This window comes from Lissotriton helveticus, chromosome 1_1, assembly GCF_964261635.1.
Source record: "Lissotriton helveticus chromosome 1_1, aLisHel1.1, whole genome shotgun sequence".
In the NCBI taxonomy this organism is placed as follows: domain Eukaryota; kingdom Metazoa; phylum Chordata; class Amphibia; order Caudata; family Salamandridae; genus Lissotriton; species Lissotriton helveticus.
In genome coordinates this window covers 1,103,125,290-1,103,152,949 of record NC_136057.1, presented here as the reverse complement: position 1 = coordinate 1,103,152,949, position 27,660 = coordinate 1,103,125,290, and the positions used below count along the sequence as shown (strand labels likewise).

Sequence of the window (27,660 nt, the reverse complement as noted above, 5' to 3'; positions counted from 1 at the left end):
ATTTTATTCATCAGAAATAATGCCAGTCTCCTTCCTATGTTCTTAAGAGTCTTGGTGGAGAAAGAATTACAAATCTTGGAATCCGCTGACAGAGTGTGATCATCTGTGTAAATCCTCATGCTGCCACAAGAAAAACAGGTTTTAAAATGAGATTTCTTCTCCTGGTCAGCCATGGGGACAGTTGCTCGTCAGTTCAAAGATCTCCCTGGTCCAGATTTGAAACAATCTTTGCCTAAAAACAACTCAGTACAGTACAGGTGAAGTAAGGGGTGGTTCAAATCCACAGCAGACTAACAATGAAAACAATTTCAGGTTCACTGCTCTGACAGGGGACTCCCTCACACAGGACGTGCAATTGAAATCTGAGCTATGGTGGCCTCTAGGGTGAGAAGGAGTGCTTAAGCTTCCACCTCCTTGGCTGAAGTTTGGGTTCTTTCAAATGAGGTGGATAACATACTGTGTTTCAGGCCTATGGCCTTTTGGCATTACATACTATATTTTGTATATTTTTACACTGGCTACTGCTATTTTAGTGGACCGGGGATTCCCACCCTGGGGATGGGTAATGATTTAAGCATGTGAATATATAAAGGACCCAATGTTGGAGAAGTATCTGCAAGGACCAGTTCAGACTGGATAAAGCAGCAGGCATCTACACTTTTGTTAGAAATAGACTGACTGCAATGACCCAACACCTATATCTGTTTTCCTTATGGAATGTTAACATTTTTACTAATTTAGTAATCAGTTGCATACAATTAGCTATGCCTTTCAAGGAATTCACACTACTGACAACTTCCGCAGTAAATCATGTTATAGATTTATTTTTATCTGGCAATTATACATTTTTTACAGGTGTCTTAATTATTTTTCAAACTGACTTACCTTGAGAGATTCCTTTTTTGTGAGCTTGCTTGAGGCGGATAAGTCCTTATCAGAGCCATTGTAAAGTTTTGATTCAGACTGAAATGATAAAGAAATCAGAGATATGAGATTAAGAACTATTCACATTCAACATTTACAAAACAGGGAGCTACAATAATGTAGCACTCACCTGGTGTTGGGGAAGTCTACAAGCACAATTTAATAAGACACCAACTACAAGTACTCTGCATCCTTGGAGTCTTGTCTACAAATTGTGCGTTAACAACAACTTAATACAGTACAGAGCATTTAACCATCCGTGGTAAGTAAGTAAGTAAGTAAAATAAAGAGCACCAATGCAATTTGACCACTGCCCGAGGTTCTCCCACAATCAGTTTCGTGTTTCTCTCTCCTATATGAAACACCCCCTACAATGGGGCTATGTTTCTGCGTGGACGGCAGATTAGTCAGAGGGTGGCATGTGCATCAGAGTTGATTAAATAGTGGGTGAGAAAAATATGGATTAACCCAGGATCCCTCAACCCCAAACTTCAATGTAAACAATTCAAGCACAAGTCTTCTTAACTTTTTTACATAGCTTTAAACTGCCCCTTGTCATTAGCACATTAAATGCACGGGTCTACAAATTCCAGAAGGTTTAGAGTAGTTATCCAAAACATAAGATGACTTTGCATTGGACCAGCTATGTGTCAACCGTCTGGCAGGATGGGTGTTGATGAACAAATGTTGTGGCATTTTTCAGTTTACATTCCTAAAGACAAAATGAACTATATAAAATAGATTAAATAGAAAGTATGGTAAAACCAAGGAAGTGATGCATTGTGGACAGATGATGTGATGTTTTGTTAAGACTTGTGCGAAAGCACAAGCTTAAAGGGATACACAATGGATTAAGGAAGAATGATATTTCACACTACTACAAAAAAGTTGCACAATACGTAAAATTCTTCTTTCTCAAAACTGGTTTGGGAGTGCAGGAATGTAGATTAATTTTAATGGTTGGTTGTTATCCTAATATTTGCACCACAAACTATGACAATATTTTTTTAACAAGGTTTTTTAGGCGTGCTGTTACAAGGACTGAATTGGAAAATCATTTTTTAGTCAAAACATTTTAAAACTCATGGCATTAGGATTGTTTGTGTAGATAAAAGGTACAACAACATACCAGCAAGGTTTTAAAACGGGTTGAATAGGGGCATAGAGGAGATATTATCAGTAAGCAGGCTTTCACGTGTTCAACTGTGGCAAAAAGGGTTGTGAGTTCCCTCTTTAGTGCATAGCCAGGTGGAGAACACACACAGGCTCCCATGGCCTGAGCATCAAATCAGACTGCTCAGACCAATCCCAGCACTTTTCTCATGCTACGTATTACCAGCATGGGAGCAGCGTCTGGATTGATGTAGGGAGTCGGGGAGCTTGTGCATGGAGTGCCGGGAGTCAAGAGGAGCAGAGGAACAGAAGAGCACTGAAGTGGCGGCTGCCAGGTAAGTGCCATTGTATTTTTTCTTCTTCTTTTTCTTCCCCGTCCTAACCCCCCTACTTTTACTTCACAGCAGCTGCCACTGCTGAATGAGCACCTTTTGGTTGATCTCCCGCTTGCGTCAGTTGACAGATGAAAGAGGATTTTTTTTTATGATTGCCAGTTAACCTTAATGGGTGCTGAAGAGAAATTGCATACTGGATGGAAGCAAGGCATTGCACTTGATAACTCCCCTTTATAAAATAATCATCAAGATAAGTAAACAGACACATTTGACTGCACTGTATAAGGGATGCCACAAACACCAGACATTTTGTGTACACTTTTGGGGTGGTTGCCACCAGTAATAGTGATGGTCGGCTGGATGAATGAGGACATGGAAATAGGCATCCTTGAAACAGAGTGTCGCCATATAATACCCATGCTACAAAGAGATAGGACGTTTCGCATTATAATCATTTCAAAATGATTGGGGGTGATGTAGTAAGCTTAGCGCTCTTAGATGGAGGATGGGGAACACAATTTTGCCTTCCTCTGGAATCAAAGTACAGTGAGTACACCCCTTTCCCTTTTGCTATCAAAGGGTGATCACTACTGCATCACAATGGCTTTATCAATCAGCACACCTCTTTATATGGCCAAAAAAGTTATCATGCTGAGGAAGCTCCAAACTACAAAGACTGCTAAGACACTGGCTTGATTATAGCCAAAAAAGTATAAAAAAGTAAGTCGGAAAATGAGCCTTTAAGATATGCACAAATGAAACTCCAATGCATGCATGCCTCCAATTGCCATATGTCATCACTCCTCCAAACCACAACAGAACTGAGAAGTGAACTTTTCAGTCACCATTGACAGTGATCTAGTTCATTTGTGGTTGCAGCCTTAAGAGGCATCCCACCCAACTAGTCTTTCCTAGCTTTGTCTTAATGTACAACACACAGAAGCCTTTCCCATTAACTGTACAGCTTTGTGCTCCTTCCTCGCTAGGAATGCACTACATAAATTCATTTTTTTCTGGCTTGTAACAAAGGATGCCCTAAGCCTTAACCTCACCAGTGCCAGATCCATTTTTCATTTGGTGATGTGGGTACATCAATTTACTAGGTGACAAGTACTTGTTTACTACATCAGCGCTAGGCTTTGGTCTTTTCTTTCTTGCACATGGTCATTAGAATACATTCTGTCATGAAGCCATCAGGAAACATTTGCCATCCACAGGATTAACACATGAGTGAAGGAGAATACTGTTGGCAAGTTAAGAGGAGAATGTTACTGACCTACGAGTTGGGGGAGAAAACACTGGCAACTGTATAAAGTTTCAGGGTCAGGCAGAGTACAAATTGACGGTGCAGAGTTCCAACGTTTCTGCTACCCTCATCTACAATACAAAATTAGAAAAGGTGCCTCAAAAATGAGGTCCTGTTGCCATTACTAACTTAGTGATTTTACACATTAAGACACAGGTATGAAATGAAAAAGATTTAGAGATCGCACATATGACCAAGAGCGTCAAGGTGCTAATGAAGAGTCATGCCCGGGGACTTGGCAAGGAGACTAGCTTGGTGTTCAAGATAAAATGTAGAACAGAGTAAAAAGACAGGTTTTTAAAACCTTTTTGAAGGGGGTATGGAAATTCAGGAAAGTCAGTTCATGGAGGAGAGTGTGCCAGAGCTTAGCTGCCGCAATCGAAAAGACTCTGCCTCCCCATATAGTTTTACAGAATCTGGGGACCACAATCAAATTACAGTCTGCCGAGCGTAGCTTCCTAGTGGGAACATACCATTGAAACAAGGTTCAAATTCCTTCCGGACTGGAGTTATGTAGGGCTTTAAGAACAATGCATAGTGCCTTAATACATAATACACTTTTTTATAAGTGGCCAGTGAAGTTTGAGTAATTCTCCTGAGACTGACTATATGTTTAGGGATGTCTAAGGTCAGCCTCGCTGCTGCATTCTGTACCAACTGCAGCTTCGTCTGTGCTGTCTTGTTAATATCAAGGTAAAGTGAATTGCAATAGTCAAATCTCGATAAGATCAGTGCCAGGGCTACTTGTTTGCGCGCATATAGAGGGATGGAAGGAAAGCCTTTCGCAGCATTCTGATAAAAACTAAAAACAGGTCGCAGCTGTGCGGTTGACCTGAAGGTCCACCGCCAATTCAGTGTTAAGGATTGCTTCCCAGATCTTTTGCTGATTGAGTGAGAGAGGGTAGGGTACCCCACATTTCCGGCCACCAGTTGTAGTCCCATAAAGTATGTTTACTTCCAAAGATCAGGACCATCATCTATTCACAGTTATAGGTATAGGTTAAAAAAAAGTCCTTTCTGATATCTCTGACAGAACAGAGGTAAACATGCTCTATGATACAGCAGAGAAAAATATCCTTCACTCACGAAGAAGCAATAAGTTGTGCTATAGGGAACCTGCCTTTGGATTGCCATTCTTGGTCCACCAAATCTGTTTTGTATTTTATAATACAATGGACTGGATTACTGTATATCGCATCCGCAATCTGAAGATTTGGCACTTTTGATTCACTTTGCTGAATTTTGTAGACCAATGGAGCTTTCTATTTGTCTATTAAACCCTTTGAATGTACTCAGACGTAGCTCTACTAAACAAGTATACAGTGGTCTACTGTGACACATGGAGTCTGGGCTATGACCTCATGTAACAGAGGAACCATTTCATGGAGTATCTCTCTCAGGGCACACTGCATCTTATGTTTCAAATAAATTGGGAGCGGGATGCATTATTTTACTTTATTGACACTTCCCTCTCCCTTTTTTATTGCACTTATAAGCACTTGGACTAGGAACCAAATAAATGTATTGGCCCAATTACTGCATAGAATTTACACAGAGTTCACCTCGTTTGTGATACACCGGACTGTCCCAAATAAAACTATCATGCACATTAGATTTTTATATAGATTTGAATTTCTGCTGATACCGAACCACTATATAAAAACAAAGTAAATCTTGTGGGTAAGCTTACTTTAAACAACGGACTACAGATAACTATTTATAAATCTAATTATGTTAATGACCACATGTTCTGCTTGGGAACTACTGAAGCAAACCCCGGGCATTTATCCCTATCCCACAACTACTTTTAGTGATTTTACTCTAGGGTGGAACACCCTGATTAAAAGCTATAAGTGGTAGGAATGATCAAATGTTTCATTCCTTTTACTTCTACCCTGGATGCGTTAGCTCCATTTTTTTACATGCCAATAAACATTAGCAGTGGGTGCTATTAACCAACTATGTCCTAAATGAATGTTAACTGCATCACTCCGAAGATTCCCAAACAGGGTACGAAACAAACCAGGCTGCTGATAGTCATTTAGAGACACCTTTCTTTGACTGCCAAAGCTTCCTGTAAGCCTGTATGACCATGGATCATGATACTGTGTGGATACAAATGTGGATGCTCCCTATACTGTCTCTGGTATGACTGGAGCCTCACATTTGTTCATCCGTATCACAAATGGTGAACATCAAATGTAGTATGCAAATGTTACTCTCCCTGTCTTACCTCACACAGCTTTCCCATCTACAACCAAGTGGGCCAAAGCACGCTCATTCAAGTCTGATTTCACTGTCCCCAAAATACTCATCTCTCCCTTCCTTCTATCCACAAACAGACCCTGTGAATTTCAAAAGCATTCCTATCAAGCTTACCCATTAACAGAGTCTCCTTCACTGAAAATAACTAAGTACAATAATAGTACAACCAGATTTCTACTGTGATAGATTTAAAATGGATCAGGGGGAACATATCAGCAGCTGAGGCAGGTCATTTTGGGAAGACACAATGTAAAGGGTCGCCCCCTCCCCCCCGGGCTCAGCGCTACTACAGGAACGCCCATACGGGCGGTATCACTAACCGACAGCCAAAACCGGCTACACCTCTCTCTGTCTCCCTGCAGGCACCGACAGTATCCACGGAACACAGCGGACCGGAAGCGACCTGGATTGACCCCGGAAGGGCACCGACTACCGACGGACCGGAAGTGACCTCGCCTGACCCCGGAAGCCGTTTCCCAGGAACACAGTCGGATGATAGAAAAGCCAGCGACGCGGAGGAGACAGGGTTCCCAGCGGTGGACTCGTGGCAGGAGTTGGCGATACGCGGAGAACCGACGGCGGAGTCTGCAGGAGAGAGGACGAGCCGACAGAAGGAGGAAGAGGAAGACGTCTGGTGCGAGGATTGGTGGCATCCTCAGGAGGTGGCTGGAAAGCGGCCGTAACTCGGATGAGAGTTACGGCGGGGCACGTGAGTGAACTGTTAACATTCTCCGTGTTTACCCTTCCCCGTGTAGATAGTGTAATTAGTGTACAGCTGTTCTGCATGCACCAAAGACGCACACCCCACTGTATATTATAGGCACCCTCCACTGTACATTATCCTCCACCCCACACCCCTTGTTTTTCACCCTGTCCCTATATCCGGTCTGGTCTCTTCCCTTCTTTCCCTATCCTACCGCCCTCCCTCACGGTCCGTTTCCGCCCTCACACTCCCGGGTGCTGGTGTCAGTCGATCGAGTTCCATGTACATAGGAACTAACTGCCCTGTGTCTCTTTCCATTATCTCCGAGGGACGCCCCAAGGCCCGCAACCCGGAAGAAGCACCCAGCCCAGCAGTGGACATCCTGTCTGTGTTCTTACCTGCGGACGCTCCTCACAAGGGACCATCCCGAACCCCAAAGACTGTACCAAAAAAACCGTGCACCAGAGCTTGTCTTTGTGAACTGCAATAAAACTCGTGCTAGCCATAGCCCATTTCATCCGGCCTCCACGCCTGTTATTCCGGCCCGCACAACCCCACACATCACACACAACTAGCCTTCAAACAATAAGTACATGCCAACTGAAAGTCAGTGGTCAAGCAGTGAAGCACATTGTCCCAGCTCAGATGAAAAGCTGCCCCTGTCCTCCAGAGTCAGAGTTGATTTTATGCTAAGATTTTACAAAGTCTGAAAGTTGCAACCTCAACCAGTGAAAGTACTCCCAAATCGCCCCCGGCCTGCACCTCATCTATGATTTGTTTGAAGAGTATGCACATCATACAACTCCTGCAGTAAAGGGTTTGGAACTAGACTACTCCTAAGGGACTGACAACCAATAAGGTTCAATGAGACTTGCAGAGGAGACTTAAGCACTCAATGTTTTCCATCATACACTGCACATACAAAAAACCTTATACATCGCACTTGGAAAGATTTGCCAATAAAGGTTACTAAAAGTGTCACAAATTATCTGTACTCTTTCTTATATCAATTGGTCCGAGGTACTTTATCATTACTTGATGAATCCCCAGTGAAGAATGACCGTCTTTACACATCCTCTCGAATGTCCTCCTTTAAAAATACTGTAAAGTTTATTTTTAACATGTCATCTTTATTGAATTTTTAATACCAGCATGTACAAACATCTGCGTATTGTTTCATAAATCGTGTTTGCTGTTGTTCAAATCTTCTAACAGATCACCAAACCTAATATGTCACATTTGTTAACATTCATATTACCCTACCATCCACCCATACCGCAACTGGGAAGTTCTCTTAGGATCAAGCAAGTCAATGTACTACATAACCGGTAGGCAAACTTTCTAATTAATCTCCATCTTAATCAAGCTTTTCTTGTTAAGATACATCATGATACATATCAATATTTTATTCCTAACAGTGAAATACATTCAGAGTTTATAGACGTACATGTCATGAGATTACAGGAAGGCCTCCGATTAAAATTTGATTAAGGGGGCCCCAAACCACTTAAATGCTTGCATAACTGTCCGCTAGTGCACTTGAGTCTCTCCATCACTACTATGTTGTAGAGTCCGTGGCACCATAATGGGAGAAGCGGGGTGGAATCGCTCTTCCTCCAATGTGCAGCTACAGTGGTCTTTGGTAATCCCACGCAATTCCGTATCAGTACTAGTTTGGTGTTTTAGTCTGAGGGACCGGAGACCGAGTAAAACAAAGGCCTAGTAGGACAGTATGCGGTAGCCCAAAATAATTTTCACAGAAGCATGTATATCAGCCTAGAGGGATTACATTTGCTGGCAATCCCACCAGATGTGCCTTATGTCTCCTTCCACTCCACATCCTCTCCAACACAACCCACTACCTTGAGCTCAGTGTTTGTTCAATTTCATTGGACAGACATAACAGTCATAAATTACTTTGGAATAGGCTTTTTTAACTGCAATGCTATGGGAGTTTCTGTTGATATCTTGCCATAAGGTGTGTCAACATTTCTCTTTCACCTACATGCAAATTAGTGTTCCAACAAGCTTTGAAAGGTGAGGAAGTTTGTGGGGAAGAGCTAAGCAGTATATGCATTAGACAGTGATTTGTATCTCCAGCTGCTTTTACAACTTTTTTCATTCTGAGTTAGTTTGCGGGTGGCTGCTACTTTAATTTTTGGATTAATGACCCAATGTCTTAATGAGGTGTAAAGGCAGTATTCGGTTTCATCCATATGAATTTTGCTTTTACAGGATTCCAAGGTCAGCACTTCATGACAGCGAAACAGTCTCATATGGTTAGGCAAGCACCCAGTTTTCATTTTTTTTAATTGTCTCAATTCCAGGGTTGGTGTAAAGGCAGAATTGTGGTGTATCGAGGTATGTGGCTAGGGAAAGAAGGGGAGTGTTTTTGCTTTTCGTAAGGCTATCTCAAATCACTAGCGTCATAGTCACTAAGAACTAATATAAGCATGAGGTCTATCAGGCTTGGACTTCCATATTACGTTGCAAATTGGTAATACAACCGCTCTCTATCCATGTGGATCTAATGCTTACTAGTCTCGCACAGTGATCAATCTGAAATAATGCAGAGGTGGGAGACCTTGTAGTACAGTAAAAAATCAGGGCGAGCTAAACCCCCAGCTAATTTAGGGTGGCAAAACTGTTTATATGTTAATCTGGTTCTGTGAATAGCAGTGTCATTTTTAGTGCTGTTTTAGTAAATTATTCTTTATTAACTAGGATTAGAATTGCAGGACTTTCAGTAGTATGTTAATTGTTACTTTCTAAATTCTTCCAAATAAGGAAAGAAGCTCTGCAGCAGCCATCCCATACTGGTGCCAGGAGTTGAGTAAAATTGGTTTTATATAAGTCTTCTGGGTCTGGAGTGATGTAAATGCCCAGGAAATTGATAGATTAATTGCCGCTTAATTTATTTTGGGTGGTCAGTGTGGAAGCTTTAGTACGAGTGAGATTTAGGATTTAAGCTTTACTTTAAACCCAGCCACATCCTCAAATTCTTCAAGCTGATGCTGTATTTGCAGTAGTGAAGTTGCTGGTGCTGTAAATAATGTGATTTTGTGTTCTACTTCGCCAAAGAGGATGCCTCTTATCTCAACTGCTCTATTCTTTACTAAGAGAAATTCAATGCTGAGGGTAGAAAACAATGAAGAGAGAGGGCACCCCTTTGTTTACCTTGCGCAAGATTCAATGGTTTTGAAAGCTTCTCATAGATCAAAAATCGCGATGTAGGCGTTTAACAGCTTGCCAGCATCAATGAAGTAAACAAGGGGCCAAATCTATACTTGTCAAGAACCAGCGGTCAACACAGTTGAAGCTTTTGCAATCAGATGCGTTATCATCCAAATGCTGTCATGTGTTTGTCTGAAAAGTAGAACTCCTGACTAATCAGGGTGTTTTAGATTCGGAAGCAAGATTTTCACCCTGGGAGGCCAATATTTTGGTGCAAGTCTTGGAAACCAGGTTAATTAAAGCAATGGTCCATTGGAGGAGAACTGTGTGGCGTTCTTCCATGGTTTCAATATCAGGGAAACGTGGGCTTCTCCCACTGTGGGTATGACTTTTGTTCAAGTTTAACAGCCTGGTCATGTGAGGCGCTAAACTGTAGTGAATGTTTTGTAGAAATCTGCTGCATAGCCATCTTGGCCATGTGCTTCATTCAGATAAAGTGATATAATGACTTTTATGACTTCCTCCCCTGAGGTAGGGGCATCAAGTCAATCTCTGTGGTTTTGGAAGAGTGATGGCTTCCAGGTTTTTCAGCTTGTTGTTTACCTAATGTAGGATCAGGGAGAGATAATATTTTCGAAAGGAATACATTTTCTTATTCACTGAAGAGACCATCTAATCTGAGAGGCAATGCATATCTCCCATACAGTTATGTTATATTGCCCTTCAAAGCTGCTTAGCTAGGTTTGCACTTACTTTACTGCTGTGATCATGAAATTTTCTGGAGCCAGAGGAGTGGGGAGTTCTGCTTTATTAACCCGTTGGCCGCAGCCGCGATTTCGCGGCACTTCCTCACAACGGGCGGGGCCGCGTCGGCCGTTGGACGTGCGCAGCACTACAAAGGTAGTGCTCGCGACGTCCAACGGCCGACAGCAGCACTTAAGGGGTTAATGGCTAACACATGTAACTTCCCCTTTAGGGACATACCTTGAGGATTTGCTTTGTGTGCTTTTTCAGCCTGTGAGCAATTTTCTTACATAAGATTATGTTCTCAGCATCTTAACATTTTAAAGTTTGAAAGTATTTATGTGCATTTGCCTAAAACTACTTTCAAAGCACCCCAAAAGAGACTGTGTTTGTGCCAGTCACAAGATTAGCTTGAATATATTCAGTGATGTGCTCTTGCAACTCAACAACTAACACTGGCTCTCTGAGAAAGGCTGGGAGGAATATCCATCACCTCAGGGTACTAGTTATTAAGTCCGACGAGAGGGTTACTTTGATTAGACCATGGTCTGAAATTTGCTCTGAAATTACTTTCTGGTAGATTTTGGAATTGTATATTACAGGAAGTGAGGACAGTGCTCATTAATATGTAGTAGATACTTGAGTAGGTTCTGGGAGTGTGTGAAAGGAAAAAAATAATTTATTTGGTTTATGTGGTATTCTCTCCATAAATCTCTTAGGTACATGGCACCTACGGTGTTTTACATTTTTTGGAAAGGCTCCTGAATGTAGCGATGTGGAACCTGATCTGCCTAAGTATGTGTTCCAGACAAATAAAATATCCTGAAACTTATATACTGCAAAGTCCCCAAGCATATTAAAGAAATAAATTACAAAATCAGAGTCTTGATAGCATTTGGGATTTATAATATAGCTAACTTAAGTAATCTAACCTGCAAATACTCTGAAACTATGACACATCTGCCCTCCTTGTCAGTTTTATGGGCCTTGGGATTGAAGTTGAGTGATTTATGGAAAAAAATAGTCACCCTGTTGTGTTTCGTATTGGCTGATGACCGACACTTAATCACCAAAGCCTCTATGCCATTTAGCAGGGGGAGAGAAACATCGGGACCATGGGAGAGAGGGGGAAAAGGAGGTGACTTGGTGGGGGGTGGGGGGATTAGGGGCACATACTGAGATCCCCCTGCAATCCTAATCCCCCACCAAATTGTAGTAATAGACTCCGTAGGCGCTGCAGGGTTCCAACAAGATTTATTCTAAAACAGCTACACAGCAGACAGGAGAGCAAGATGGTCACACGTCCAACTCCAACTGCTCTCCAAACCATTTGAATATAGAGAACCCAACAGCAAAGCAACCAGGCAACAACCCAACATTCTAAACACAGAGGCCTGGAAAGGAACATTAAGACCAGGCACTGCAGCACAGGGCTAGATTGCTAACAGAGATAGGAGGGAAGATACAACATACCCCCCTTTCTCAACGATATATATATAAAAAAAAAGGATGAAATGGAAAACAAAACACATTAAAACAGAAGAAAATATGAAGTGCAATTTTTAGATAAAATGAAACAGTTCAAAAACGGCATCTGTTAGGAACAATTCTTGATCTTGTGCTCCTTCTATGGGAAACCCCAGAAGGTACAGTAACCTCGGGAGAAACAGCTGAGGATGATAGAGTGACATTCCTAACTTTGACAATTTTTCCAACATTCCACCACTTTCCTCCTTCAACTTGAACAGCATTCCTACCTACCCTTATGACAGAAATGGGAGGACCAAACTTGCTCTCACCCTTCTTTACAGATAAAGAAGATTTCACGCGTACAAGATCACCAACAACCACGGGAACAAACTTGACAGCTTTCTTGTTGTCAAACCAAGACTTTTGTTTGGATTGAGAGCTGGCGACATTACCTCTAGCCAATTCCATAAGAGTGTCAACATCTGGAATGGATTTGATCCGTTTGTTCATCAACGCAGGTTTGAAACTAGTGTTAGCTCTCCTTCCCCTTAAAAGCTAGAAGGGAGACACCTTGGTCGTAGAGAGTGGGGTGGTCCTGTAGACCCAAAGCATGCTATTAAGGGAAGCGGGAATATCACAATTACGAGATCTGGCCCACCTAATGCAGTCCCCTACAACCTTTTTCATTCGCTCAACAATTCCATTGGACTGGGGGTGGTAGAGAGAGCTCTTAATATGTCTAATGTTTTAGGACTGCAGAAAAGATTCAAAATTAGCACTGGTAAATTGGGTACCATTATCTGTCACCATGGTATCAGGGAACCCCTCCCTAATAAAAACCTCCTTGAGGAAAAAGATAACGGTAGCAGTGGAGATTTCTTTAAATAGTTTTACTTCAGGCCATTCTGAGGCATAGTCAACAAGCACTAAGATGAAGCGACACCCACCAGGCAAAATTTCCAGAGTGCCCATGATGTCCAACCCCACCTTGGACCAGGGTTCAGAGAGGCATTCAATCGGAAGAAGGGGTGGTGTAAAAACTTTCAACCCTTTGTCAGCTGATCGGCAAGTAGAACACATAGCAACAAATTCATTAACATCACAGTCCATAGAGGGCCACCAGAAACAATCACGGACACGTCGTTGGTGAGCGTGGACCCTAAGTGTCCTTCGTGTGCTTTACTGATAATCTCTTTTCTGAGACTTTGTGAGGGAATAAGTTTGTCATCACGTAATAAAACACCACCCTCCAAAGAAATCTCGGATTCCACCTTCCAGAAGGGTTGTAGACATCGAGAGAGAACGCGTTCTCTGGGCCATCCTGAACTGACAAACTCACAAACACGCTGCAAGAGATCATCAGCAAGAGCCTTCATCCAACTCTCTTTAGTGCCGAGACCATGCTCAGGTAAATCAAGAGGCCACAGGCAATCATCAGAGTCTTCTTACCCCACATCAGCAAGAACAGACTCCTCTATGTTATCATTCAAGGAAAAACAAGACAGATTATCCTCTCTGAGATTTCTACCCCCAGAGACATGAATGACATCGAACTGGTACTGCATGAGGCGAGATACCATACGGACTATTCTCGGCGAACAACATTTACCAGTGCCAGCTCCAAGTAGGTTAGTAAGGGGCTTGTGGTCAGTCCTCAACAAGAAACGCCTTCCCCAGATATAGGGACTGAAATTTTCGATGGCCCACAAGCAAGACAAAAGTTCCTTCTCAATGACCATGTACTGAAGCTCTCCATTACTCAGAACTCGGGAGGCAAAGGAACGGCGTTTTCTGCATTAAAGGCATTTTGTGTCAACATGGCCCCTAACCCCACTTGACTTGCATCCACAGTTATGCAGGAGGGTAGATCTGGGTCAAAAGGCTTACTCACACTCATTAGACCATGCAAACACTACTCCTTTACTAATAGGGCACTAATGGGTCTTACAAGAGTGGCATCATTCGGAACAAACTTTGAATAATACTCCAGCAAACCAAGTAAAGACTTGACTCCAGCCTTATCAGATGGAGTGGGAGCTTGGATGATCACATCCAACAGTCCTTGCCTGGGTCTGATTCCCTCACCAGAGATTAAGTGGCCTAAATATTCAATTTCATCGCTGAGAAACTTGCATTTTTCGGACTTCACAACCATCCCATGATTCTTGAAAATATCAAGGACCCTCTCGAGTAATGAATTATGAATTGGGATTGCTTTAAAGTGGATTAATACATTGTCTTGAAAGACAAGTACCCCATCAATCCCACCTAACCTATTTTGCATGACTCGTTGAAAAACGGAAGCCGCGGAGGCAAGTCCGAAGGGCATACGTTTGTACTGAAACGTGCCTAAGGAAGACACAAATGCTGTAAGAGGACGTGATGAAGGACCCAACTCAATCTGATGATAAGTGTTGGCTAGGTCCAGCTTTGAGAACAATTCGAGACCCTCTTACACCAGGAAACAAATCACATTTTCGGCAGCGGATGAGAGTCGACCCAGATCTCTCTGTTGAGAGGCCTCAAGTCCACGCAGACACGTAATTTGCCACATTTCTTGCGCGCAACGACCAAGGGTGACAACCAGAGTGACGACTCTGTAGGTTCAATGATCCCTTGATCGCACAGAGACTTGAGCTCTCTTTAGGTCGTTCCTCACACTGAAAGGTACACCCCTTAATTTATGTTTAATAGAATGGGCTCCATCTTTAACAAAAATATTTGTGCTTGAAGCCTCACACAGTTCTCAGACCCCCTCCAAAAACGAATGGAAAACGTTCCTTCCATTTGTTAAGATGTTGATCTTCAGAGACTAACAGGACTTGTTCAGATGTACCAGGTTTGAGGACCATCCCAAATAATCCTTGATGATACCACCCCAGGATGTTCAAACCTTTTACGGCAACGTACATTTTCCCACTAATTTTCCTATCCTTGAAAACAAGCACATCTTCAAAAAAAACAAGAAGGTCTATCTTTCGTCCTTCATAGAAGACCGGCGAATGATCTGGAGGTTGAAGTGGTCTGTTGCCCCCTGTTTCACAAAAATGTTTGCGTGTTAACATAGTGTTTCTGGCACCGGAATCAACAAGTAAATTTAGTGGTGTTCCACCAATACCAATCTCAACAATGGGGTCAACACATTCTCATGAATCATTCACATTAGATACAAATTTGTGAGAATCAGTGATTACAGAAATGACCTCAGAATCGGATTCTTGATCAGGTTCTAGAACACATGCAACAGTTCTTTTTTAAGGCAAACCATAGCAAAGTGCCCTACTTTTTTTTACAATAACTACAAACTACATTAGCTACAGGACACTTTGCTCCCTTTAAATGAGGAGGATTGCCTCAGTGATAACACATCTGTTTGGTGTTGTGGATCTCAGGTACACTTCTCCCAGTATTTGAGTTCTTAAGTGTGGTACTTCTAAGAGAAGAATGCTTGGAGTCATTTTTTTTCTCCTTAGCGTTACTGATGATGGCATTAACAGGATCAGTAGATTTTTCTTCCAGTCCTTTTAATGACACCTGAGATGTTTCAATGCTAATGGCTATTTTGATTGCTTCCTCAAGAGAAGGATTGGCGAGCGAAAGAAGCTTTTGGTGAATCTGTTTTTCCCTACAGTGGCACAAAAATTGATCGCGGATCAATTGGTCTGTGAAGACATCAAACTGACAAACAGCAGCAAGTCTGCGTAAGCTAGAGATGTAGGAATACACTTCTTCATTTTCGGACTGATGTCTCTTAAAAAATGTATGACGGAGAACCATCAAACTAGGTTGCTTATCAAACCTTATTTTGAGTTTGGATATAGTGTCTTGAAAGTCATCAACGTCATCGCCTGGAAGACGAGTGATTTCAGCCAGATGCTTGAAGATTGAACGACCTTCCAAACCCAGTGAATGAAGGAGGCATTTATTGCGTTCACTGCTAACGCTTGAAGCACTGATGGCTAAGGTATGTCTGAAAAGCATCAACCCAAATCTCCCATCTAACAGGAGGTTCTCCTGGAGATTCGAGAAAAGAAGGAGGAGGAGTCACCGACTGCATAGTTATGCTGAGTGGAAAGACAGAAAGAAGAACAAGGACATACAATTAAATGTAACTGAGAAAGGGAAATGAAGAGGAAAAGGAAATTAGTGAAATCTGTTGAATGTGCATATATAAATAGTATGCGCCACAGTGAAAAATAATTTTGCACAAAGAACGATGATCTTAACCGGGTGTGCGAATCACCGTGAGAAGAGGGTACTACCACTTTGTATAAATGTTTATATATTCGAAAAGGTGTGTGAATCACCGTTGTGTTATCCACTGCAAAATGAGTTCAAGCGCTGAAAACAGTAAGCTTATAAATGCAAAATGGTATGTGAATCACCGTTGTGATCCACTGCCGAAAATGAGTACTAACGCTGAAAACGGTAAGCTTATAAATAAAAGACGTGCCAATCGTAGTGATCGGCTACAATGAAGAGTTCGGTAGTACGTTGCTAGACAACCGCTTGTGGTTGCTAGGTGACATGGTGTGACGTGTGCTGATCAGGCCGCTAGTTGCAACAGTAACCAAAACTTGGTGCACAGAGTGTGACGCGCGCCGAATCGCGCACCGGTCGTCATGACGTTGGTAGGTACCCTCAGTGACGTGAAAGGCCAAGTGGGGACAGGTAGATTGAGGCCTACTTGTGCACGAAAACGGATATTTGAGATCGACTTGTGCGCGTGTGTGAGACTGGAGGAGGCAACACGGTGAAAACAGCCTTGACGCAGACAGCAGGAAAGTAAGACACAAAACAAGTCATAAATTCATTTGAATTATGGAAGCAGATAACTTGAGTAGCCTTGAGAAGCGTTCCCAGGGTGTGCTGAGTGTCGTTTTGGGCGTTGTGCGCTGGGGTATAAAATAAATGAGAACAGTCTTACCACAAGCCAAAGAGGCGTAGAGATCGTTCAAATGAATTGATAAGACAAGAAGCACACAAGGTCCAGCGTGTGTCTGTGTAGCTTAGGATCGGCGCCGCAATTTGTAGGAATAGACTCCGTAGGCGCTGCAGGGTTCAAACAAGATTTATTCTGAAACAGCTACACAGCAGACAGGAGAGCAAGATGGTTACACGTCCAACTCCAACTGCTCTCCAAACCATTTAAATATAGAGAACCCAACAGCAAAGCAACCAGGCAACAACCCAACATTCTACTCACAGAGGCCTGGAATGGAACATTAAGACCAGGCACTGCAGCATAGAGCTGCAGTACTAACAGAGATAGGAGGGAAGATACAACACAGAGCTTCCTATTCTGCAGACAAATTGTCAGAAGAACCTGATTTTCTATGGTAGTGGTTCTTTCTCAGCAGGTTGGGAACATGGGGAGTCATCGCCAACCCACCCATCCAGGACTTGATGTATGACTGAATAGTCTACACATTTTGTTAAACTCATGCATCTTAACAGCAAGCAATGCTGTTAGTTTTTCCATGACGTAAATGTGCTATATTTTGGTCAACCACAACCCCATTGGGGGGCAGTTGTCAGTTTCCAATGGTGTACCAACATTAACCTGCCAAGGGTAAAGGGGAATGGGTAAGAGGAGATTCCCTTATTCCCTTTGTACGCATCAGGCTGTTTCAGTGAGTCAGAAGCGTCTACTTACAGTACACAAGTACGTTGCTTAGCAGTCTGTGATGAGGTGGGAGCCAAAGTAAATTCTGTAGTGGTACAGGCGAAAGTGTTCTTTCCAAGAACAACAAATGGGATCTGTCTCTAATGTTGCATCCTCTCAATTGCTGAACTAATATGGGCAGGTTGGCTCTAGCGAAAGACGTTAGGCAGTCCCAGACCTCCCTCCCACTGGATCTTACAGAGTGCCGTAGCCACAGTAGGAAATTTAGACTAGCGTATAGAGTGTAGGGGCTTAGTAGAAGCTCTCTCCAAAAAACAACCCTTAATCCTTAGCGAAAGTATTGCACACATCATACAATCATGTAGGGTGGGGCTTTGAGGAGGCAACCATACTTCCAGGTCGTGTAGAGGACCAACTGTGTAGAAAAAGCCACCCAACTGAAGAATTCCTCCAGTCTTTCGCGCTGGGCAACCACTCCCATCCCAGCTGATTTTGTATGATTAAGGATATGAAATCGCAGAGAAAGGCTCAAGCTCCCGCTTTAGTGTTACAAAGGACTAGTCTGGTTTGTTAGTAAACACATAATATCTTTGGCAAAAAGCACAACCTTATAATTCTTATCTTCTGCTTGAACACCATGGATGAGTGGATTCTCGATTATTCATTGAAACAGAGGCTTCACCGCCGGGGCAAAACTAAGTGGGGCGAGGGGGATAAGTGGCATACCTGCCTCGTCTCCCTCATTAAGATAATGGGCTTTGAATATGTCCCATAATTTTTTTTTTTATATATTTTTTACTTGTTTGTTGTTTAAGAAACATTTATACCATACAACAACTTTGGTCAGCCATGTTAGCTCAGTTTTCTAATCTCCGGCATTCTCACTTGTTCTTAACACATATTAGGCAAGTAACATCATGTACAATTCCCCTATACTTTGGAAATACCCTGGTTCCCAACCTCGCTCCCTCTCTTGGTGTCCTGAGCCCATTTGGTCTAGCCAAGTCCTACCTTCCTTTTGCAGTGATTTGAATGTCATTGCTGCTTCCAGTTAAGCCATACTGGTTCATCCAATTACTCCATATTGGAAACATGGTGGTCCGAATCATTAAACAGAGAAAAGGCTTTCTTAAGTCTGCCACAACCACCCTCGAGTAGTCAAAGAGAAACTAGATCTTCAACAAAGCGGGGGCAATATATCAGGAATCCTTTTGCGCATCGCTTTGTACAGTGGGTTCCACTTAACTTTGAAAAGCATGTGTGGTTATTAACATTACTGTTTAATAATTACATTGCTAATATATTTCAAATTCTGTGGTACCACTGAGTTATTAGGGTGGTGCCCCTGCCCTTTCCAGTTGAAGGCAATGGTAAGTTTGGCTTCACCCACGCACCAAAGGCAGACATTCCAGGAGGACATGTCAATCCTGAATAGATATGGATTTGAGGGTGCCTGGCTTCAGTCACAATATCATTATCTTAGATAGCATGGTGGGATATTCTATGATTTCTCTAAAGGAACCCAACTTCCTCCACCCAAACCGGCTTAAGCGTTGGGCATTCTCACTACATATTGATTACATCCCTGATGACCCCACAGTACCTCCAGCATATCTATCAGTATGTGACAAATTTGGAAATACTACCTTTAATGCCTATCAGTTTGGGAAACTGTTTCAAATGTTTCTCTTCTGGCTGCATGTCTAACTTGGGGATCTGTGATACTGTGTCTAAACTGAGCTACCAGAGGTGTTCCCCGGTTTTGCGTAGCTCTAATGATTTATTTTTTGTCACTGTGGTACATTTCTGACAACATTCAACTTATCTGACCACATTCTCACCTCCAGCCATGCCCATAAAGGGTGCTCCGCCCACCAATGGAGTGCTAGAGCTTTGATACTGGCATCCAAAATCATATGAGGTTACGTGGGAATTTGAGATGGGCTTATACATGAAAGCTTAGTATTACGAGTGAAAGATTGGTTATCACCAATTTCTTCCAAATATCAAATACTAGAAACACACACACACCAGAAGATGACTGTAGTTAAATAGACTGGTTCATTCCATGTACAGATGTGAGCCCTCACTGTAAAAACCTAAAACACTAATAATAATGTTCAGGTTTTTGCTCTTCAAGTGCTGGGTTTAATGGCAATGCCCACAATTTCACCCTTGCTAATAACGTGCAAACGTTCCCACTATATAGGAAGGAATTCAACTGGTATAATGACGCCTTATATTAAAAAACTCCCTTCTAAAAAGAGAAATATTACCCTTGAAGTACCCCGTTAACTCAGAGCCAAATTTCCTTTCTGAGTGGTTAACAGAAGCAGAATACAGTTTTAAGTAATTGGGTATCATAAACATAACAGAAACAAAAACAACGCACATCCAAAAACAAATGAATACATAGTACATTACACCGACTAGAAGACTAATAAAATAAAAAAGAAGCCAGATGAAATGCATAAATACCGATATAACGACAGAATACCGTTAAAGAATGACAATATGGGGAATTCGTTTTAACTTTCATATTAATGTGGGACTGAAGGCAATCTTCATAAATAAGACAGTGCGGCTTAATAGAGAGCTTTAGCTCAGGGGGCGTAAGACCTGGTTAAGGTGCACAGGTAGGAGACAATCTGTGCTAAGTGTGTTGGAAGGGAAATTACAGAACGAGGGAGCTGAGGAGAAAAGCAAGCAAACAGGGCTCTGAAAAACGAGAAGCTCACTAATCTGGGTTAAGTTTCCATCACCCAAGTGGATTAATGAATGTCTAGGTTAGATAAAATCAAAACATGTACAAGACAAAGGTTAATTCAAACTGGCAGTAGACAACAAGATGATGAAAGCAGGTACACCTCTGCACATTTAACAACCAATATACCAGTACAAAAGTTGAGTCCAGTAAATAGGTTATATCCTGGCAGTTTTGACGATAGAACTACCCTCCAAAACAACTTTATTTGATTTTAGGTCTCAGCTATAGACAGCGCATGCGCTGTCTCTTAGAGACATGTTGTAGAGTGCTTCAGTCCGCCCATGGGCTTCCCTTTTGCCGGCTCCATTGTCACTCTCCTGTTCTTTCTGATCATTTGTCCATGGCATTCATGAGTCTTGCCTCTTTCTAGGTTCAGCCCTTCCCAAGAGAAAGAACCAAGTATTCTGTCAATCCACTGGTCATCACTTCAGCATCTGTTTTAGGAACTACTTTTTCGTTCTCCAACAGCAGTTCACACGAGTGTTTGTGTTTCCCTCCGACCTCCTCTGTAAATAGGCTTGTAAATCTTGTTCTCATCTCGTCACATTTGCTGAGGATTCAAAGACTGAGATTAAATGTCAGATTCTGTTTTCAGCGGGCGACTGTTCCGTGCTTCCACCCCTCCCTCATGCCATGTCACTGTTGCTTGGGCTCCAAAGTGAGTGTCGCTGAAGAGGTACACCTCGCTCCTACACATAAGCTATAGGCCGCCTTCCCCAAATTTGGAAGTAGAGGCTACATGTACGCCGACTTGGGAGGTGGAGGGCATATTTGCAGATCTAAGACGTGAGGTGGAAGTTTCAAGACCCCCCCTTCTTCCGTCCCTCGGTTTTGATTTTTGAACACCTGCCTTCAGCATTGCAGGAATGTGTAGAAACCCGAAACCAATGAAGTTGCAAAACCCAGACTGGAGTCATGCTGGATCACTGCCACATATGATTGGGATCCACCACCCACATTACACCTGTAGGTGGGAAAAAGGCAAAACCCGGGCTGAAACTTTTCAGATACACGGCAGATTACACAACATCTAAACACTGCAGCAGAGAGAGCGGACACGCATGAGAGGGGCTGTCTCTTGCAGCTGGATAATGATAAAGAAGACACCGTCAGAATTACAAACTAAGTGCCACATCAGGTGGATTTTACAGATTCAGAATCCCATGCTAGTGCTTGAGCGGATGTTCAAACCTAGCCCTGAACAGCTCAAGACTACAGCATCTGCATCAAACTGTTAGGAGTTAGGCTTCATGTACCGTGATTAAACTACATCCCCCAGAATGCACAAAGAGATCTGGGTTGTGTACTGTCCCAGGCTGCTTGGAGCTTGGTCAGGTGACTGGGAGGTTCTTAAGCCTTCAGCTGCGGTATCTCAGTGCTTGGCTTTCCTTCGTGTGAACCTTGCCCTGCCCCTTTGCTGGATTACCTTTGTGGACTCCTGGTACCGGATATTTCACTAGAGGTTCTGCTGGTGTCTCGAGAGAGTTTGTTATTTTCATAGCTCCCTTAGCGCGAGGACGCGCTGAATACGCTTCTCTGCTGCTTCTTTCCTGTGAGTGGACCACGCTACCCTTCTTGCCTTTCAACAGCGCGAGGACGTGCTGCAAACCCTTTCTTAGCGTGTTTCTTTTTCTTATTTGAAGTGCAGCCATTTCACTCTGAATCAACGTAAGGACGCGTTGATTTCCTTCGTGCTGCTGTCTCCAGCTCCGGACGTGCTTCTTTCCCCCACACTTCCAGCCTTGCCAGAGTGTTATAAAGCTCTGAATTTGCCTTGTTACTTCGTCCCTTTTTTTAGGTCGAGGGACCTATAAGCTGCAAAGCAGCTTCCGGTCCCGAGATTTAATGTCACTTAGTAGGGCTTCAGAACCCGCCTCCCTGCTCTGTCTCTCCACCATTGGCTGGCTTCCTAAACAGAGGCCAGCCATTGGAGGAGAGAGCCGTCCCTCCAAAGAAGCTCCGTCTTTTTCGGATTTGGGGGCGTAAGTTTTGCTGTCCTTTAGACAGTGACGTTGTCTGTCACTCAGGACAGCAAAACACGCCCCCGAATCCGAAAAATTTCAGAAGCTTGAGGCCGCCATTTCTGCCCGACGCGACAGACCCTCCGTTGTCCCGATGCTGTATTTTCCGACCATTAGTATGTCATCCTGCCTCGGTTTCCTTCCTTCCGCCTTTCCTCTCTCAGCCTCCTCCTCTCCCTGCACTCTTTCCTCCACCGGACCCACATCCCTTCCTCCGCTTATGCCCACCCAGACCAGTCCCGCAGCTCTGCGCCTCTCCAGGCACGAGAGACCCTTTAGCACAGCCCGTGACCCGTGTGGGTCAAGGCGCTACTTGTGCAGTGGCTCCGTGAACCGGCTCTTCAGCCGTGTCTTTTTCCTGCCCCCCGCTGGAAGTGGAGTCCGGGGAGCAAGCACTGTTCAGTGACAGTCCGGTCACTTAAATGCAGCGGTCTAACTGGGGTTCCGTAAACACATTCCAGGTAAGGGGACTGGGGCTGTGATTTGAGACATCACGCCCAAAGGAAAGATCCGCTAGTATGAGACACCAGACTGCCTTGTGAGGGAGCGCCCCCCCTTCCCTCTGCCCGCAGCTCTCCTTAGTCACGCCTCGCCCCCCCTTCCCTCTGCCCGCAGCGCTCCTCCGTCCCCGCTATCGTTTAGGACTTGTTATTATTTCTGCCTCACAATGACATCGTTGCTGTTTCGCCAATTGCTTGACCATCCCCTCGCTCTTCTCCTGTGTCGTTGCTCGCCTGTTACTGCCCCGTCCCCCACGTCGTCGCTCAGCAGTTGTTGTTCGTTCCCTGTCCTCCTCCCACATAGTTGCTTGCTTGTTTTAATTGCCCCGTCCCTACTGTAGCAAAGCTTGACCTTCCTGGCTGGATTAACTGAGCATGATTTTATTTAAGGCAGTCCGTGAAAGATTCAAACAAGAACAACCAGATGCACTTTTGAGTTTTTTCCACTAATCGCTTTACTGCTGCCCTTAGTTATCGACATTAGCTTACTATTCAAGTCAGTATAAGGTGCTGTTTAGGATTCTCTGCATTTTTAAAAGAGCTGTGTGGAAAGTAAAAACGATATCTCTCTTTGGCACATCTCAACCATAACACGAAGATCAATCCCATTCCTGTATAAAGCCTGCTAGCTGGTAACACACATGCACTGCCTCCATGCACTAAAAGAAACCAACAACATTGCTACCTCATAAATTTCACAAGTACCTTAAGAAGAAGAGATAGAAGGGCCATATTCAACTGAAGGATAAAACGTCTAAGATTAGTTGTGCAGATGGCAACAGCACATATGGAAACTTCATATACATGTTTTCCCCCCATACAGCATAGTGTGAGGTTCCCACCACAACCAGTTACATTTACAGGCAGAAAACGGACTAAAGCAGGGCCACTTCATCCGATGACATCCTAAATGATGAGACGTTCAGAGCGAGCGTTGCGAGGGCTTGAACAACATTTCAAACAAGGGGTTCATTTCCAGCTTTTCAAGCCCCTGGCTAAAAAGGGTTAGAACGATTTTATTTCTGGGCAAAATTGAAGGTTAGGTCCACATAATCGAGCGTAATTTCTAGGATAAAGAAGAACCTGGATTATGTTTTCACTCAATTTTACAACTCTCATTTTTTTCATGTATGCATGTTTTTACTTCTTTGGTTGTTAGTTAGGGATTTGTCATGCTCAAACGTTTTGCGAGCACAAAAATCTACTAAACCTTCGAGTTTTGCAGCAATGGTATGACTGAAAAGCCAGAATCTGGCAGCAGTGACTGGGGATTGGAAAACACTAAAACTGTGGTAAAGCCAATAGGTCTCAACTAAGCGAGAGTTATTGACTTTGTCAAAGTTTTGTTTAGCCATGTTGTACAGCGGTGCACCTGCTGTGCACCATGACTGAAGGTAAAGGAAAAGAAAGTGCTGTGGTGCAACCAGCGCTAACTGCCTCATACTAATTGTTTTACTGATGTAAGAAGGCTCTCACCCCCCTTCACTAAGCGAAGCTAGATTTTTTTTTTTTAATTCATGTACTATTGACTGTAAAATTATGCAAATATTACCTAATGCCTACATAACTTTACAATTCTGGGTTCAAAACATTAAACGCCTCTTAGATTACAGATTAATACTTCAGTAGGCATATAATGAGCTATTAGTCACTTTGTAATTTGCTTGTGAATAGTTTTCAAAATGTGCTGACGGGTCACCTTCGCATTCGACTTTTATACAGCTGCACCAAGCAACCTAGAAGTCAAGCATATATGGACTGGAATTATTTGGAAAATACAATTGCTTGTCAGAGGTAACCATCTATTTCAGAGAAAATACTTCTTGTAAAACACAATAAATCGATGTTTGCTTCATTTTATATTGCTCTTCTTGTCTTTACAAGTTTTGTAAATAATTGGTGTTCGTATCACCAAATATGATGGTACCAATTTAGTAAACTAGGAAGGAGTTGGCCCTGCGGAAATTGAACTCCTGATTTACAGATCACAGAATATAACAGCGATGAGCATTTAATTCAGAGACCAACAAAATAATATGTAAACTACATCATAGCATATTCCTGTGTAAACAGCAGAGTAGTACAAAATGATTGAGCCACAATCTTCGAAATTTAGTGAGGGGCCACCAAAATTTCATTTAGCGTGGTTGCTTCACCTGTACACAAGTCTTGAGCCAAGTGTGGGGCCTCCGATTGGTGGGCACTGCTTGTGTTATTGTGGGCACTGCTTGTGTTATGCTCATGTTTGTAAGGTTAAGTAGGTCCAGTTCGAAGTATTTTAATTTTTTGAGAAGCATTACCTGAAACTTGAGGACATGTTAACTCCTCATGGACATTAATTCTACAAATAGTGTAATCTTTTCAGCAAGATTATTTTAGTTTCTCACAAATACTGCATCATTTAAATGCTGTATGGGCCAAAATCATAGAATCGATGATTGCAGCATAGCCTTCAAGGTTTGTTTCCAACCCCAAACTGAACGTCGAACAATTTTAGTAGCATCTTGATCTGGCATGGCATTTTCAGCTCTACATAGCACTCAATCCTATGCAAATTTAAGTCATTGATTTACATGGTACAAGATCCAGTGTAAACCCTAGGGATCTGGCATCGGTGGTAGTTTTTATCCTTTAAGCTCCTTAGTCACAAGTCAGTCTCGGGACTAGGGCTACTGTTAGGGCTGTTTGGTAAAGTTAAAAGTTTGGATATACGTTTGTTATAAGAATACACACTTTGAAATGCCATGTCCCTTTACATACTAGATACAGCTAGGCATAATTTATATATTTGGTCACAATTATATACACGTTCCTCTATACACAAAATGAAACCGTGATTGTAACAGTCTGCACCCTGTAGAACTTCCAAAGCGGATTGCCGCATTTAAACCACAGAAAAACTACTTTTCTATCAACACCAGTTTTAGAAGATAATATTTATTACCTATGGTCGCTGCACCCCGGCTCAGCCAGCGCTGTATTATGGTTCTACACAGGGACCTCTAGTAACATACTGCGATTCTGCACCCTATTCACATCGCGCAGGAGCCTGGCTCTGTAAATGCGAAAGCTGGGAATGATCAGCAGCTGAGCACACAAGTGGCTATTGTGTCTCTTATTATCTATCGAGGCTTAGGTTTGATTAAGCGTTGTTACGAGTGCTTCTTCGAAAACACAGGGTGTCTCTTTCACACGATTTAAAGCCAGCAATTAAGCCACGATATAACGTGCCGTATGTCAAAGTCGTTTTAAAGCGTTACAAATGTGCAAGCACTATGCATACAACTAGGCTACGGGTGCATCAGGTAACGACAACATAACATCGCATGCTTTAAAAGTAGCAAACTAAAGTGCACTTAACCTACGCCCAATGTTACGTATTTAGAAATGATTATGCAGGATACTACTACTACAAAGCACTGCAATAGTCTGCGATATTTTGCCTAATGGAACTGACTGCTACACTGCACATTTGTCAACGCAGCGCTAGAGCACGGCTCTACAGGGACCTCTAGTCACAGACTGCGACACTGCACCCCGGTTCAGCCAGCGCTAGAGAACGGCTCTAGAGGGACTTCTAGTAACAGACTGCGATTGTGTGGTTGTGTGTGTGGCTCTGTGTGGATAGCTTTTTTTTGTAGGTGGCTCTATGTGTGGGTGGCTCTGTCTGTGTAAGGCTGGATCTGTGTAGGTGGCTCTGTGTGTGTGGGTGGATCTATGTGAATGACTGTGTGGGTGGCTCTGTATGTGTGTGTGTGTGAGGCTCTGTGTGGGTGTAAATGCAATAGGTCATGCATATGCAAGCGATTAAGCTATTGGCGTTGTAAATAACAATGCCTTATATTTAATGATTAAGCTATTGGCAATGTAAATGACAATGCTATTTTTTTATGATTTAAAAAAAAAAAATGTCATGAGCAATGCCAATAGCTCTACCTTTAATAATGCCGAGACCATTGCATTGTAAATGCTTGTTTGTGTTTTGTGGATATCACTAAAGTTATGCTGCAGCGCAGGAGCGCTCGAAATCCTTTGACTGTATAGAGCGACCTAGTGCTATATTATTGTACTGCTGCCATTTTTTACTTTCCTTGCGAGTACAGTCTGTTGCTAAGGACTGTTTAGTTTTGCATTAGTCCCTGGATTTCTGATGGTGAAACTTTCTCTATTTCAAGAACTGTACCTTGAAGAATGGGCAGATGTATGCCCTAGTGTTGTTTTCGTTATCTCATTGAACTGGAAGAGTGAAAGACAATTCCTCCAGACTTTTACATTCTTAATTTAAATAAGAGACCCTCTTCTGTGACAACAAGCATTGAACCAAGTAAGTGTGGGATAGTACACAACCTTTTTGTTTCTTGTTCATTTCTTGAGTGTGTTGCATATTCCCTAGACATTAGTTCCTTTGGTTAATTGTGTCTTTTTTCTCTGTGTCATTTTTTATGTAGGACTCCAGTATCTTATTGGACTGGACTTTCTCCCTGCTGGTTGCGCTTGAGAATTTTTTGGTTGTTCTCCTTGGTCTCTTCGTTTTCTGGAGATATTTGCATTCCTCTAGTGTATTTTGCCTTGCACTGGGGTGGCTGTTTCTCTGGGAAAGGGAGGGGCTCACTCTTCACTCCTGGGGAACTGGTACTTCTGTCTGGGCAATCAGTCTCCTTCCCGACACAAACACCCACACACATTCTGCAGCACGAGTATAACAAAACATG

The 27,660-nt window shown here is 42.9% G+C and overlaps 1 protein-coding gene across 6 annotated transcripts in view; it reads right to left on the bottom strand.

Annotated features, from left to right (window-relative positions):
- The window catches only part of OSBPL8 (oxysterol binding protein like 8), a 1,077,846-nt gene that overhangs the window by 288,562 nt on the left and 761,624 nt on the right, over positions 1-27,660 (bottom strand). For all 6 annotated transcript variants that reach the window (XM_078678323.1, XM_078678342.1, XM_078678332.1 and 3 more), the window contains one exon: positions 886-963. In XM_078678323.1, the coding sequence (XP_078534449.1) occupies positions 886-963 (78 nt within the window). The remainder of the gene's footprint in view (positions 1-885; positions 964-27,660) is intronic.